Below are 15,606 nucleotides of genomic sequence, written 5' to 3' on the forward strand. Positions count from 1 at the left end.
GGCGCTGCCATCTCCGCCGCCTCGCTCGCGCCGCCGCCGAGCTCCCTCGCTGCCGCCTCTCGCCGGCAACCGCGCCGCCCGGCCGGCCCCGACCTCCTCACGCCGCCTCGCGCCCTCCTCCGTCCTCTCCGGTCATCGCCGGAGTCGCGAGCTCGCCGGAGAGATCCGCCGCCCGGGTCTGGTGAGATTGGATCAGATCCACCAATCCCGCGATCCAAACGGCCCCTCGTCTCGGATATCCTCATCCCGTGTTGACTTTTCGCGGAGGTAAATTCCACTAAGTCCCTGAAGTTTCTAGATTCATATGCTCATATTCATCGCATCATAACTCTGCACTCGTAGCTTCAATTCGCGCGTGTAGCATTTCAAAATGTTCGTCTCGACGAGTACAACATTTCATCTCATTGAATCATTTGCATTTGAGCTCATCTTGATGCCCGAAATGTTGTTGGAAGAGGGCTATGTGATGATTATGTCAGATCTGTTTCAGCAAATGATCTTTTGTCATTTTTGTCATGATTAGTGTGTGCATGCTATGATCCTGAGCTCTACATGTGTTTTGTTATATGCCATGCCATCTTTACAGGGATGTATGCCATGTATTTTTGTGATCTTTGTGGTGACTAGTACAAGCATGCAAAGTAGCTTACTCGATGATGCTGATTTCAGGGACTTAGAATTTCACCAAGTCCTTGTCATGTTATTGTTTTTATGCCTTATGTTCATGTTGTTTCCTAGTGATCCGTATCTCTTTTGAGAATGATCAGTAAGGATGTTTTGTTAATATTGTTGTGCTCTATCCATCCATGTCTTTGTTTGCAATTATGGAGCACCCTAGCTTGAGCCAATCGAGCTCTACTTTTACTATAAAACGTTCCTGGCAGATTGTTAACATGTTTAGCGATTTTGCCGAGGTTGTTGCTATTGATCCGTGCATGCTATGTTGTTGTTCCTGCCATGTCTAGCTTCTATGCCATGTCTTCTTACTGGGTGTATGTTTAGTTTGTCTTTCAATGCCTCGTAGTGAGTGCATCGAGTTCGTAAACATGCCTATTCGTTAATCTATTTTGCATGCTTCAGTTTTTCACTAAGTCTAAATCTATTTATGTTTTTACTATGTTCGCATGCTTGCAATTGTATTTTCTGATCCCTTTTGGCTCATGGTCACTAAGGGACTTTTGTTATATGCTTAGAGTAGCTTCATACCATGCCTTGCTTTGCCATGATATGTTCCTGTAGCATGTAGTTATCAGGCTCTAAAGTTTGCTTCCTGATGATAAATTTCAGACTTATGTTAATCTCACTAAGTCTGAAACCTGTTATCGTTTGCACTTTTGCCATGTTTGTTTGAAACTGCTATTGATTGAATTAGCCATAGCTCAGTGTTCACCTTTTGTCAAGCATCATGAGTGGATCCCTGCCATGTATTTTGTTGCCATGTTTGAGTGCTGTAGCATATTCATCTTGATGCATTTAGAAGGCTACTTGTTGTTTATCGCAGTCTGGTGCCATATTTGTTTTGCTTGCCATTTTCAAACCGTACATCCGATTCCGGTGATCTTTATATCGATTTCGACCGAAATTACCTCACCTTTCTAGTGGCACTCTTGGATTTTCCAAGTTGAGGTCAGGTTCAATCATTCCTTTGCAAATCATGCATATGCATCACATACCGCATACCGCATATCATACCATGTTCGTGTGTTGGTTGTTTACTATGTTGTGTGTGCTTCTTTCCGGTGTTGCTTCTTCGGATTGGTTTCGTTAAAGTCGCGTTTGTGAGGACCCATTCGACTATATCCATTTGTCTTCTTCATGGACTCGTTCTTCTTCCTTGCGGGATTTCAAGCAAGATGACCATACCCTCGAAATCACTTCTATCTTTGCTTGCTAGATGCTCGCTCTTTTGCTATGCCTATACTGCAATGCCTACCACTTGCTTATCATGCCTCCCATATTGTTAAGCCAAGCCTCTAACCCACCTTGTCCTAGCAAACCGTTGTTTGGCTATGTTACCGCTTTGCTCAGCCCCTCTTATAGCGTTGTTAGTTGCAGGTGAAGATTGGAGTTTGTTCCTTGTTGGAACATGGATATTTTGTTGGGATATCACAATATCTTTTATTTAATTAATGCATCTATATACTTGGTAAAGGGTGGAAGGCTCGGCCTTATGCCTGGTGTTTCGTTCCACTCTTGCCGCCCTAGTTTCCGTCATATCGGTGTTATATTCCCAGATTTTGCGTTCCTTACACGGTTGGGTTATAATGGGAACCCCTTGACAGTTCGCCTTGAATAAAACTCCTCCAGCAAGGCCCAACATTGGTTTTACCATTCGCTATCTAGCCTTTTCTTTCCCTTGAGTTCTGCAGACTCAAGGGTCATCTTTATTTAAATCCCCGGGCCAGTGCTCCTCTGAGTGTTGGTCCACCTTGTCAGCCGCCGGTGGCTACCAGGGGCAACTCTGGGCTGGCCTACCGGAAGTTTGGACAATCCGGTGTGCCCTGAGAACGAGATATGTGCAGCTCCTATCGGGATTTGTCGGCACATTCGGGTGGCTTTGCTGGACTTGTTTTACCATTGTCGAGGATGTCTTGTAAACCGGTTGTCGAGTCTGATCGGATTGTCTTGGGAGAAGGAATATCCTTCGTTGACCGTGAGAGCTTGTGATGGGCTAAGTTGGGACACCCCTGCAGGGATTTGAACTTTCGAAAGTCGTGCCCGCGGTTATGGGCAGATGGGAATTTGTTAATGTTCGGTTGTAGAAAACCTGAAGTTGATCTTAATTAAAATACATCAACCACGTGTGTAACCGTGATGGTCTCTTCTCGGCGGAGTCCGGAAAGTGAACACGGTGTTGGAGTTATGCTTGACGTAGGTTGTTCTAGGATCACTTCTTGATCATAGTTGTTCGACCGTGCTTTTGCCTTCTCTTCTCGCTCTCTTTTGCGTATGTTAGCCACCATATATGCTAGTCGCTTGCTACAGGTCCACCTCATACCTTTTACCCTTCCTATAAGCTTAAATTAATAGTCTTGATCGCGAGGGTGTGAGATTATTGAATCCCCGTGACTCACAGATACTTCCAAAACCAGTTTGCAGGTGCCGATGTTACCGAGCAGGTGACGCAACCAAGGTTAAGGAGGAGCTCGATGAAGATCTTGTCCTTTGTGTTGTTTCGTTCTAGTTGATCAGTAGTGGAGCCCAGTTGGGGTTGATCGAGGATCTGTGTAGCATTTGGGGTAGTCTTCTTTTATCTTGGTTCCGTAGTCGGGCCTTGAGTGTATTTGAATGAATATAATGCTTTATTCATGTATTATGTGAAGTGGCGATTGTAAGCCAACTATGTATCTCTTTTCCTTATGTATTACATGGGTTGTGTGAAGATTACCTCACTTGCGACATTGCTTTCAATGTGGTTATGCCTCTAAGTCGTGCTTCGACACGTGGAAGATATAGCCGCATCGAGAACGTTACAACCCTACCGGCATCGACTCTAGCGGTAGGAAAAATATCAGATCTCGAAAAAATTCAAACTAGGATCAAAACTAACTAAACTTTCGCAAAAGGGTCAAAACACTAAATTTAGCCTCCTGTTGGTTCTCGCCCCATGTCATAGATGGTGCGTCCTGACCGACCATATTTACCGGAGGTCTCGGCTTCATGGTGGCGCACGACTCCACGCTCGGCGAGGTAGTTGCCAAGCTGCCCAGCAAGCTCTTTACGGATGCCGTCACAAACTAAAGAATCGACAACGCTTGCGGCTCGCTCTGCCATCTTGTGGTATGGCGATGTTTTGTTGTAGGTGTCAAAAACAATGGGTTGCAGGCTACTACTTCATCCGTCCTATAATGTAAGACGTTTTTTGACATTATATTAGTGTCAAAAAAACATCTTACATTATGGAACAGAGGGAGTAGCTAATAAGCAGCAGAAGTCAAGTACAACAAAATCAGATCAGTTTGTTAGGGATGAGACCAAGCAGGTGAAGTTTTTCCACCTCAATCTTGCTCCTTTGAATGTGAATGTCGGGGTACTCAAATACGTGCATCTCTAAATAGATACATACACCCTCTTCTTACAAGTACCTTGAGAACACAATATTTGATTTTGCACTAACATGTAAGTGCTTTGTATATATACTTCATAAAAAAGTTACAAATAAACTCTTGAAGTATCCACAGTACGTGGGTTGGAAATGCAATTTCTTAGGTTCTATTTCCGAATACTAAACTGCCCTGAATGAAAAATGTTAACTTCAGTATTTTTTGGAAGACATATCATAGTATGTATAGAATCTTAAAAAAAAGCCATTCTACTGTTGTGTAGCTAAGTAGTCACCCTTCTTCATCAACCTTCCGCCTTCGAGGCTCCGGAAACAATAGGTCGCATAGAAACGGAAACTCATACGATGTGGCAATTAGAGAATCAAGTTACTTATGAAACATATTGAACTATCTTATGGTGCTCGTTCTTAAGGGAAAAAATTTGGGTGATGATACCTTTTGAATGATATTATGTGTGATCATATCTCCCATTACATGGGCGTAAAACCCAACAGAGCTTGAGAGCATGTATTCCTAGCTCAAAGATAAAGTAAAACTATTCTTCCTAAACAAACTAAGTCTCACATGTAGATGACTTCAGTATTACTTGGAGGCTTCTTGTTTTGTGCAAAGATTTGAATGTTGTGAGCTATGCACACACAAAAACTTTAAACCCTTAAATATGTTTTAACGCCTTGTCTTTTTTTCATGAAAATTGCAAATCAAATTATTTTCTCACCAGAACTTGGACATACATAGTTCATTTAGTATGTACATGCATGCAAATTTTTTTCATTTTCTAAACTTGCTCTTTGGATTTATTATTTTGAAACAAGAAGAGCGCATGAGCACACTTGCACAAAATCCATGTCAATAGGGTTGCTGCTATAAAAATCAGTGTATAAAATAATAACGAATGATGCTATTAGATTTTGATGTTGAAAATAAATTAGTATTTATGATATTGTGTTAAGAAAGTGCGCTCCCTGGGAGTGGGTAGTAGCCGGGATAAAAAAATACATATATTTTTCTTGTGCTCCGAAAAAAAACAAAGGGCGCCCAAATGTGAGACAAAAAAAGTCCATCCATAAGCCGAAAAGTCCTCCTTATGGCTTCCCGATATACATTGTGGCTTTTGTCCACGAACAAGAAAGCTTAAGCTTAGGGGCAGCACTTAGGCCAATAAGCACTGAAATTGTACCATCTAGTACACATAGCAATAGCAAGTTAATTCCAATCACAGAGCTATGAGTTACGCATGGGTCCCAGAGTATGGACAGGTTTGGCCACATGTACATTGTGATGCACACGTAGCTAACACGTGGTACAGTATGCGGGATTCCCGAAGCCCCAAGGATGATTGTTGTTTCAGTTCAGCCACATGGGCACTGTTCCTTAGAGCCAAGACAACCCCTGGGGAACTGTGCCTCAAGATCTGTCAAGATTTGCGGCATTTGCTCCCACTGCGAATATGAGTATGTATGATGGTCGTAATATGAGAAGAGTACACGTGGATAGTTTTAACAAATGTGTAAGAGCAACTTCAATGGGGCGACCCATTTCGTCCGCCCGCGTTCGTTTGAGTCGGCGTGGACAAAAGTGACGGACCAACGCGCCGATTCAAACTCAAATCGTGTCCGCCCGACGTCCACGCCGACCCATTTCCGGCCCAAAATTGCGACTGGAATGCGTCGGCGTGGACGCGAAGCGGACACGCCGCGCGTCTCCTCGCCGTCCGCCGCGTCCCCATCTGGTGGCTGACCAACCGCTACGGTCAACATAATTTATAACGACCGTCCATCTTGGGCCCACGCATCAGCGACGACGATCGTCCTTTTTTAAGCCGGGGTGTGGCGGGGCCGTCCTCATCCACTACCACTCGCCCCCCCGTCCCTATCTGGCCACCCCTGCCCCACGCCGGCGACAACCCTAGCCATCGCCAGCATGGGTTTCTTCTCCGGCGTCGGCAGCAGCCGCAAGGGCAAAGCCCCCGCCCGCCATTTCCCCTCCCTCCCTGCCCTTCCCGCGTCGGCGCGCGCTCCCCGGCAGAGGCATCGCATCAGTGTGTCAGTGCACCAGGCAGAGTGGCACTGGAACCATCGCGTGCCTCTGCCGTATCCGGACGTGACGCTGCCGCACGACTGGCATTTGGATCCGGAGAGGATCCCAGTGCCGGCGGCGCCGCGGACGGCCAGGGCCTATGCGGAGGAGGTGCGGTGCCGGTGGGCGTTGCTGACCGAGGAGCAGCGCGCCGACCCGCGCTTCGCCGTCGACTCGCTCAACTGGGCTCGATGGTTCGCCATCGAGCACGAGGAGATGAGGCGACGCGGCGTCCGCGGCGTCAACCACAGCCTGCCGCCGCCCGCGCTCGTCGTCCGCGACGAGGACCAGGAGGCCGAGGCCGCCTACCAGGCGGCCATCAAGGAGAGCGAGGAGGAGCGGTGGAGGGAGGCGGACGAGGCGGCTTTCGAGGCTGCCATGGCGGAGGCCATGGCCCTCTCCACGGCGGGCGACTGCGTCGTGCCGTCGGTGGCCCCGCCGTCCCCGCCCAAAGCCGAGCCGGAGGAGCCAGCCTACATCGAGCGCTACTCCTGGACCGGAGTAGTCCGCGAGTGGGTCAGCGCTCCGTCGATCTGGCTCGGGGCGACGGAGAAGTAGGAGGCGGCCTACCTCAACCACTGGCGCCGCGTTCGGCTTGCCGAGGACCGCCGGGAGGGCCAGCGCCTGCAGATGCTCGAGCGCGAGGCCGAAGAGGAGGCGCGCCAGGCGCAGGCAGCGGCGGCAAAGCCCGACATCATCGGCGTCTAGAACGCGGCGTTCCCCTGGGCCGGCCTTGCACCGACGTTGATCGACCTCACCGATCCAGACGCAGACGCCGCCACCGACGAAGATGTCTAGGGCAGCGCGTCTAGTTTTTAGTATTTTAATTAATGTAATGTAGACTTTCGCCGCCCTTCGTGGCCGGCTTTTATGTTTAATTAAATGTATGTATTTATTTTCAAAATGCTTGCAATACTTTTTTTGGCGCGTCAATGAAATGGATCGGGCCAGCGTTGGGCGCTCGGGTCGACCCAAACACAGTGCCGAACGTTTGTGTCCACCGGGCCGACCCAAATGGACAAAAAACGGACAAAAGCGTCGTCCGTTTGGGTCGGCCCGTTGGAGTTGCTCTAATGCCAATCTCTATGTCGTATCATTTTGAATCTGGAACACCATTTTTCATGAAAAATTGTCAGGCTTGTGCTCTTGCCAGGGATAGATTTATTTCTGGAGGCTAATCATTCACCAGTTTTTTTTAATCGTCGGACATCTCTTCGCCATCTCTGACACTCCACGCCATCTCCACATGGAGCCATGGAGGGGTGGAGCTGTGGGGGAAGAAACAACCAGCCAGCATGCTGTAACTCAGACCCTAGTGCAGAGAAGTAAATGAGGTAGAGGAGGAGGATGGCAGGTGGGTCCTCCAGATGAGGGGAGAGGATGTCACGGGTGTGAGACCGAGGAGAGGGGAGAGATGAGGTGGACGACGGTGAGAACTGGCTTCAGAAGCCACTCGCTGGAGCTGGAGTGCCTCTCCTCTCCATGGAAAATGCTCTCGCCAGGGGAAGAAAGAAGAAACCACTTTGGCTTGGCCCTTTGCAGCGCTGCTAGGGGATAAATACCATTGCCCTGCCGCGCCAAGCTCTCACTTCCTCGCCTCTCACTACCAGGGGAAGCTACTTTGCAAGGTATACTGCTCTTCAGATTTACCGTACTATCTTAGCTGCCGCTGCTGTTGAATTTCCAGATTTTCAGAAACTGTAGCCCCTATTGTGCTCTGTTTATGCTGCATTGTCTGTTTCTGTTTTCCACCCATTTGTTCCGCCACGGCTGATTTCGGCGAATCAGGGCCAGGCTGCTTGATGTTCCGCCTATAAAATATAAATCATGCCGGTTTCCAGCAACATTATGTGTTTTGGGCCATGAAAATTGGGGGAAAACTTACCTGGATTTAGTGGTTTCCTTCTTCTCCAAACCGTGCAAAACCAGCTACTCATACCGTGCACTGGAGAACAACCAACAGATATGCACATGGCCAGATGGCCTGCCCAGCTACTATCATTTTTTAACTGTCGGTCCTTGTCCAAACCCATTCTTGAGCAACATTACCTGGTTTTAAGTAGTAATAGATATGCACCCTTGTACTTGGCTGCAGGAGTGTCCACTTTTGCTTGTTTATGCTCCTATATGATATGATGGCTGCAGGAGTCCCTTGACTGGTCCAGTGTCTGGTTTCTTCATACAACAGCGTCGCATTAGAATATAACACATGATTGATCTTCCACTGTTGGTATAACCATGAGTGTTCGCTACTTCACTCACATTGTTGGCACCATTGCTTAGGTGTCTGTCTATATAGAAGCCTGTGGTGATCGATACCACAGACACACGGTGGCAACATGGGGAGTTCGCGCAACAAGTTCACCTCTCTTCTCCTCATGTTCTGCCTGGTTGTGCTGGTGAGAGCGGAGTATGCCAAGTACAAGAATCCGAAGCAGCCTCTCGCCGTTCGCATCAACGATCTGCTTGGTCGGATGACTCTGGCTGAAAAGATCGGCCAGATGACTCAGATTGAGAGGGTGAATGCCACGGCAGAGGCCATGTCCAAATACTTCATAGGTGCCTCATGTTTTATTTCATTCTAAACAACTCACTGCAGATGGTGAAGGGCTGCAGAGTTTGTAGTGTAACAAACTAACCATTGTGTTGTATGATGATGCAGGCAGTGTGCTGAGTGGTGGAGGCAGCGTGCCTGCTCCTCAAGCATCTGCTGAGGCTTGGGCTTCGATGGTGAATGAGATACAAAAGGGTTCTCTTTCTACACGGCTTGGTATTCCGATGATCTACGGTATTGATGCTGTCCATGGCAACAATAATGCCTACAGAGCTACTATCTTCCCCCACAATATTGGGCTTGGAGCTACCAGGTAGAAACTGTTTCTGCTTTTGATATGATAATTCAATTTCATCTTTTCATATATTACATTGGATGGGTAAGCTGTGAATTTCTCGCGCAAAAAGCACCAACTTTGATGCATATAGTGCATGTGATGCGTATATTGCTAGCATATACATGTATTTATGTGTATTTTTTTCATTCCAGGGACCCTATGCTGGTGAAGAGGATAGGAGAAGCAACTGCTCTTGAAGTTAGAGCTACCGGAATCTCTTACGCCTTTGCTCCGTGCATTGCGGTAATAGATAGTACAGCTTGCTTTTTGAATGCTTTGGTCTGGCATGGGATTGCAAATGTCTTCCTAGTTATCGTTAGGAACACATTTATTTAGTTGACATGATGTTTGCTCAGGTTTGTAGAGACCCAAGATGGGGACGGTGCTACGAAAGCTATAGCGAAGACCCAAAGGTTGTCCAGTCAATGACCACACTCATCTCTGGCTTGCAAGGGGATGCTCCATCAGATTACACAGGAAGGCCATATGTTGGTGGAAGGTAATACTCCATCTGCATCATACAGTTCTAGTAACTGAATTTTCTTCAGTGTGTCTTGTATACTCATGTGTAAAAGGAACTAGTGTTTTATTGATGGAACTAACTTTGATATCACTCTAATACCATGTAGCAAGAAGGTCGCTGCATGCGCGAAGCACTATGTCGGTGATGGTGGAACATATATGGGAATCAACGCAAACAACACAATCATTGATACGCATGGGCTAATGAGCATCCATATGCCTGCTTATTACAATTCTATCATCAGAGGTGTCTCCACAGTTATGGTCTCCTACTCTAGTTGGAATGGGGAGAAAATGCATGCAAACCATTTCCTTATCACCGATTTTCTCAAGAACAAGCTCAAATTTAGGGTCAGTTGCTCATCACAAAGACAGAAGATTGGTGTCTTTATTTGCTTTTGCAAGTATATTAACGGATTCTAATGTTATTTATTTCTTTGGCTCTTGAGCAAACAGGGTTTTGTGATTACAGACTATGAAGGCATTGATCAGATCACCTCTCCTCCGGGCGTAAACTATTCTTATTCAGTTGAGGCTGGAATTGGTGCCGGTATTGACATGGTATGGTCTGTGAACTTTTTACATGATAAAAATTGTGGAATGCATCATTCGCTCCATTTTTCTGTTGGGGTCAACACTCAACAGTGGAGTTAATATCTAGTGCCTCATCAGTCACAATAGAGGGGTGGTCCTCTTCTACTGATTATGATACATCCTTGGTGATTTTTTATCTCTGTATACAACTGATGAAAATGCAGTGTTGCCTTCCCTTTCTGAACATAGTCTGAACTGAAACACACTATATGCAGGTGATGGTTCCTTTCGCCTACACAGAATTCATTGATGATCTGACATACCAAGTTAAGAACAACATTATCCCCATGAGCAGAATCGACGATGCTGTCTACAGAATTCTTCGTGTCAAGTTCACCATGGGTCTGTTTGAGAACCCGTTCGCCGATCCAAGCCTCGCCGGTGAAATTGGCAGCCATGTCAGTTCTGAACAACGCAGTTCCTTTCTCTCACACTTCATCCGTCTTGATTATAGTATATTTAGCGATGTGTCCTCTTCTGCTTGTAGGAACACCGCGAAGTTGCCCGTGAAGCTGTCAGGAAATCCCTGGTGTTGCTGAAGAACGGAAAATCTGCCTCCACTCCGTTGCTGCCTCTCCCGAAGAAGGCCGGTAAGATCCTCGTCGCCGGCAGCCACGCCGACAACCTGGGCAACCAATGTGGGGGGTGGACGATCACATGGCAAGGAGAGCCTGGCAATAACAACACTGCAGGTAAATGTCATCTCTCGTTGAGTCTATTGTTCGAACAAAATTTCATGGCATGGAATGCAGGCACGACGATCCTCTCGGCGATCAAGTCCACGGTCGACCCCGGCACGCAGGTGGTCTACGCCGAGAACCCAGGCAGAAGCGCCGTGGATGCCGGCGAGTACGACTACGCCGTCGTGGTGGTCGGTGAGCCGCCGTACGCCGAGACAGCGGGCGACAACCTGAACTTGACGATCCCGGAGCCCGGCCCGGCCGTGATCCAGACCGTGTGCGAGAGCGTCAAGTGCGTGGTGGTCCTCATCTCCGGCAGGCCGTTGGTGGTGGAGCCGTACATCGGCGCCATGGACGCGTTCGTGGCCGCCTGGCTGCCCGGCTCGGAGGGTCAGGGCGTCGCCGACGTGCTGTTTGGTGATTACGGGTTCACCGGGAAGCTGCCGCGGACGTGGTTCAAGTCGGTGGACCAGCTGCCGATGAACGTCGGCGACGAGCACTACGACCCACTGTTTCCCTTCGGGTTCGGGCTCACCACCGAGGCGATGAAATGAGTCCGGTGCGATGAGTGCTGTAAGACATGAGATGCTACGGATGCTTATGTCGTGTGGCACAAAATAACGAGATGCTAAATCATGCGTGGAGGGTTCTTAATCAGCAGTTCTTCACCGTGTTCCTCTCGCGGCCTTCAATAATAATCTCAATCCTTGTACCATGATATTATATGAATATAAAGATACTAATGACCCCTCGAATCAGCACGTAGGTGTGGATGTGGCGAAAACACGAATCGGATGAATGATGCATCACATGGAAGTGTGGTTTATCTACCGTGAATCCACTGTCCGTGATCGTTTTGAAATTCATGCTACTTTTTTGGTTTCAACTTGTATCAACGTGGTTCATTTGTGTACCAATAAAAAAGGGATGGGCTTGTTTTGAATCGGGTTTGCAAATACATGATGATACACGATAAAACATTAAAATACATTTTGGAGCGGAGAAAACCCAATGTAACACTTTGAAATAAGACATATTATAATACCACACAAATACTATTGAAATAGTAGCACCAATATTAAAATAACCATGAACGACGGATGCATAGCATGTGCGACGAAGGAAAAAATGTCGCAATTTTTTTGAGAAATATCTGTAATTTTATTTAGACTCGCAACCATTACACTACACTGATTTGGATTTACGGTCCAAGAAATTACAAAATAAAAAGTAACTCCTGCAACTAAGAGTTACAATGAAATCTCTTAGAGACATCAGCTCCATAGTAATAATCTTTGTAAGATGAAAATTGCCAATACTATGGTAAAGAGATTGCAATTAGATTGGAGCGGCGATACTGCAACTCGTTCACCTGTGTGAACTTGATTACTGATAAAGGTTTTTGAAAGCCCCTTGAGTTGCTCATTCAAAAGATATGGGAAGCCATGGGCGACGAGCATACAAGCGCCGGAGATGACTCCCTAGAAGTTCAGGCTCGAACCATTAAGTATTCATCATAAATGTCGAGAAAAAGTTCCAACTCCACAAAGAGTCAACCCAACAAAAGCAACATGGCACATAACACACAACGATTTGAATAATCAGTTCTACAAGCACACATAATCTGGCTTCATGGCACCACCACAAAAAAAGAGTAATTTTTTCGTAAAACACTATACGAAGTTTTTGGATTTTTTTAAATTCACTAATACTTTCTAAAATTCACGATCACTTTTTGAATTAATGAAGTTTTTTCTGCAAATCACAAATGTTTTTTTGAATTCATGTTTTATTATTTTGCAAAAAAAATTGAAATTCCGGAATGTTTTTTTAATCTGGAACCTATCTCTAATTTTCCAAAAGAATTTAAAAGTAAAATAAAAAACAAACCTAAAAAACCAGGCTCCCCACATCATGCAGGGGGTTCGTGCTTGGAGGTTATCCTCCGAGTCCTCTAACTCATGGGTGAGCTCCTAATTAGCGCCTTAAAGCGCCCAGACTCTTGTTGGCGCTCATGCGCGCCCCTAGCAGGCCGCAACCCATTAGGGCATGTACAATGGTTCTATCTTAACAGTGCCACGTAGAATAAATGATGAGGTGAAGGAGAGAGAAATCATAAAAGAAGGCTTGTCTTATCTTATTTAAGAGAAGCCAAGAAATGATCTCTTAGTATAATTTGTCTCAACATGTTTTTAGGAACAACTAATTATTGAAGATAAGGCTAAGAGATGGCCCATTCTAGACATGTTTTTTTATCATCTCTAATTTACATACAAAACTTAAAATAAGACTATCTTATCAATTATTGTACATGCCTTTAGTTAGAAACCACTGCTATTTTCCAATAGCTTTTGCTCGCCTGGTGGACCTGTGACTGTTTTGGTCATTCAGTTGACTAGTAGACAAGTGCCTGTTGACTTTTTAAAAACAAAAAAGTTCATAAAATGGAAAAAAAGCTCAAATTTTTGAAAGAAGTTTGTAAACTTGGTAAAATCCATAAAATTTGAAAAAAATATTCACCAATTTGACAAAGCTCAAGACATGGAAAAGTTTGTGATTTGAAAAAAGTTCACCAATTTTAATAATAAAATCAAAAAATATTGAAAAAAATGTATTTGGGAAAAGTCCACAAAATTTGGAAAAAGTTAACAAATTAGCAAAATCTTTGCAATTTTGAAAAGGGTCCACCTATTTGAAAAAATAAATGAAAAAGGAAAAGGTGAAGGGAAAATAAAAAGAAAGAAACCAGACAAAAACCGAGTAAAATAAGCAAACCAGAAACACATAAAAGAAAAAATTGGTTGGCTTCTGAAAATGAACAAATAGTAGAAAATGAAAAAAAAAGATAAAAGAAAATCACCCACCATACTAGGTCAGCCCAAGAGTGTGTATGCTCATCTATTCCTGAGCCTACTGGAGGGATATAATGTGACATTAAGCTTGACAAAATGAAAATACTTGCCTTCTTTTAATTAAAAGATGGTCCCGTACCAACAAAATCTCTCATCACAGTTTGAACTCATTGTACATTGTACATTATATTCTTGTTGCTATACCAAAATTACATGGCGTACCGGTGAGCTATATCTAAGATGTTGAGGCCCGATATTTCTATATGAAGATTCAGGTGGGGGAGTTCTCCTCCCCCCACGTGACAATTCAAAATAAAAAAACTAAGATGTTGTAATGGAACCAGCCCGTAGGGTTTATGTTCTAGACTAAGCACTGATGGAACCATGATAATCCCACTGTCCCATATATTGAACCGGCTCAGATAGTTAGGTTTATTGTGATGAAACCAACCCAGAGGGTTCAAGTGCTACACTGTCTAATGGCATTATTGAACCGACTAAGATATTGAACCGACTCAGATAGTTAGCTTTATTGTGATGGAACCGGTCCGTAGGGTTGAAGTTATAGATTTAAAACCGGTGCTCAAATTTTTGGATTTATTTCATCCTTTTCGGTGGTGTTCGTTCAGTGGGAGTTCAATATCTTGAAGGTGCTTGAATATGGGTATGTGTTCATAGAGTTAAGTCTATCTACGTGTATACCCCGCAAAAAAAGTATATGTACGTGCATGTGGGGATCTATCTTTGTACTGTCTAATGGCATTTTTAAGCAAACATCTAAGGAACAATGGCATTTTTAGCAAACATCTTAAGGATCGATGGCATTTTTGAGTAGTTGTAATTTTTAATGGCAAAACTGAGTAATGAGACACAACTAATGACATAAATGATAAAAACCCTATAACAAGATAAAAATGTTTCATCAACTACGTGTCCTGCTATTTACCAATCCCAGCAACCAATGGCGGGGCATGCTTCCCGGTCAACCCGTTCCAGATGAGCACCAAGTCGAAGTAAGAGCATCTCCAGCCGCGCCCCCAACAGGCCTTTTTCAGACGTTTTTCCCGTGTCGGCGTCCAAAAAACGGCCCAGTCGCGCTCTCAGAAGCCCGTTTTTCACTGGCTTGAGCCGAAATTAACGCCGGCGTACCCAGACCGAACCCAGCGCGCTCGGGCCGCCCGGGAGCACCGGGGCGAGCATTTTTGTGCGAAAGAACCGCGGGCCAGCCGCGTCAGCGAGACGGCGCCTCGGTTTCCTGCGGCGGCAGCCTTGCCATTGATTCTCACGGGCGGCGCGGCGACACCTCCCCTCCCGCCACGCGTACACACGGCGCGGGCAATAAAACCCGCCGCTCCCACTCGCCGCTGGCCACACTAGTCCGAGCCCAAGCCATCCATCGAGCTCCCCCGTCTTTGCTCTCTCTCGCCCGCGCCGCCGAGCTCCCCCGTTCTCCCCTTCCCCGGCAATGGCCGAATGCTTCCCCGGCGACGCCGCGGCGGCCAACGGATTCGGCCGCCGCTCGCTCCAGGAGTGGGAGGCGTGGTTGCTTTTCGAGGCCAACATCCCGACGTCACCGGACATGCGCGCCGGGCCGACGGGGTGGAGGCTCAGCAACGACGGCGTCCCCATCCCTCGGTGCCCGACGTCGAGGCGCGCCCCGGCGTCTTCGCCGCCGAGGTCGACCGCGTGCGGTCGTCCCTCACGGAGGAGCAGCGCGCCCTTCCCCAATACGTCGCCGACAACCACGTGGCGTGGGCAGACTACTTCCAGCGATGGCAAGCGCAGCGGCTGGCGTCCACGAATGGGGCGGCGTCAAGAACAGCGACGGCCACCGCGTCTGGTGGGGCGTCCCGGGCCGCACGCTCCACGAGGTACTGGAGTACCTCGAGGGCGGCAATAACCCGCCGCTGGCATACCCTGCCAC

The 15,606-nt window shown here is 46.6% G+C and overlaps 1 protein-coding gene across 1 annotated transcript; it reads left to right on the forward strand.

Moving 5' to 3' along the window:
- The first annotated feature begins 7,498 nt into the window (after window positions 1–7,498).
- Window positions 7,499–11,587, forward strand: LOC119303141 (beta-glucosidase BoGH3B-like). Its single transcript, XM_037580232.1, has 10 exons — window positions 7,499–7,771; window positions 8,427–8,702; window positions 8,806–9,010; window positions 9,187–9,277; window positions 9,391–9,533; window positions 9,664–9,907; window positions 10,013–10,117; window positions 10,366–10,548; window positions 10,638–10,842; window positions 10,903–11,587. Exons 2-10 carry the CDS (start codon window positions 8,483–8,485, stop codon window positions 11,382–11,384), a joined length of 1,878 nt encoding a protein of 625 aa, XP_037436129.1. The 5' UTR covers window positions 7,499–7,771; window positions 8,427–8,482; the 3' UTR covers window positions 11,385–11,587.
- The last annotated feature ends 4,019 nt before the right edge of the window (window positions 11,588–15,606 follow it).

Source organism: Triticum dicoccoides, chromosome 5A (assembly GCF_002162155.2).
Source record: "Triticum dicoccoides isolate Atlit2015 ecotype Zavitan chromosome 5A, WEW_v2.0, whole genome shotgun sequence".
NCBI lineage: Eukaryota > Viridiplantae > Streptophyta > Magnoliopsida > Poales > Poaceae > Triticum > Triticum dicoccoides.

What these genes read in the sequence shown, in the direction of transcription:
- LOC119303141 (XM_037580232.1), top strand. Translation starts at nt 8,483, where the DNA reads ATGGGGAGTTCGCGCAACAAGTTCACCTCTCTTCTCCTCATGTTCTGC. An exon ending in AGGCCATATGTTGGTGGAAG is followed by an intron (nt 9,534 to 9,663) that starts GTAATACTCCAT and finishes AATACCATGTAG; the next exon opens with CAAGAAGGTCGCTGCATGCG. An exon ending in AGAACAAGCTCAAATTTAGG is followed by an intron (nt 9,908 to 10,012) that starts GTCAGTTGCTCA and finishes TTGAGCAAACAG; the next exon opens with GGTTTTGTGATTACAGACTA.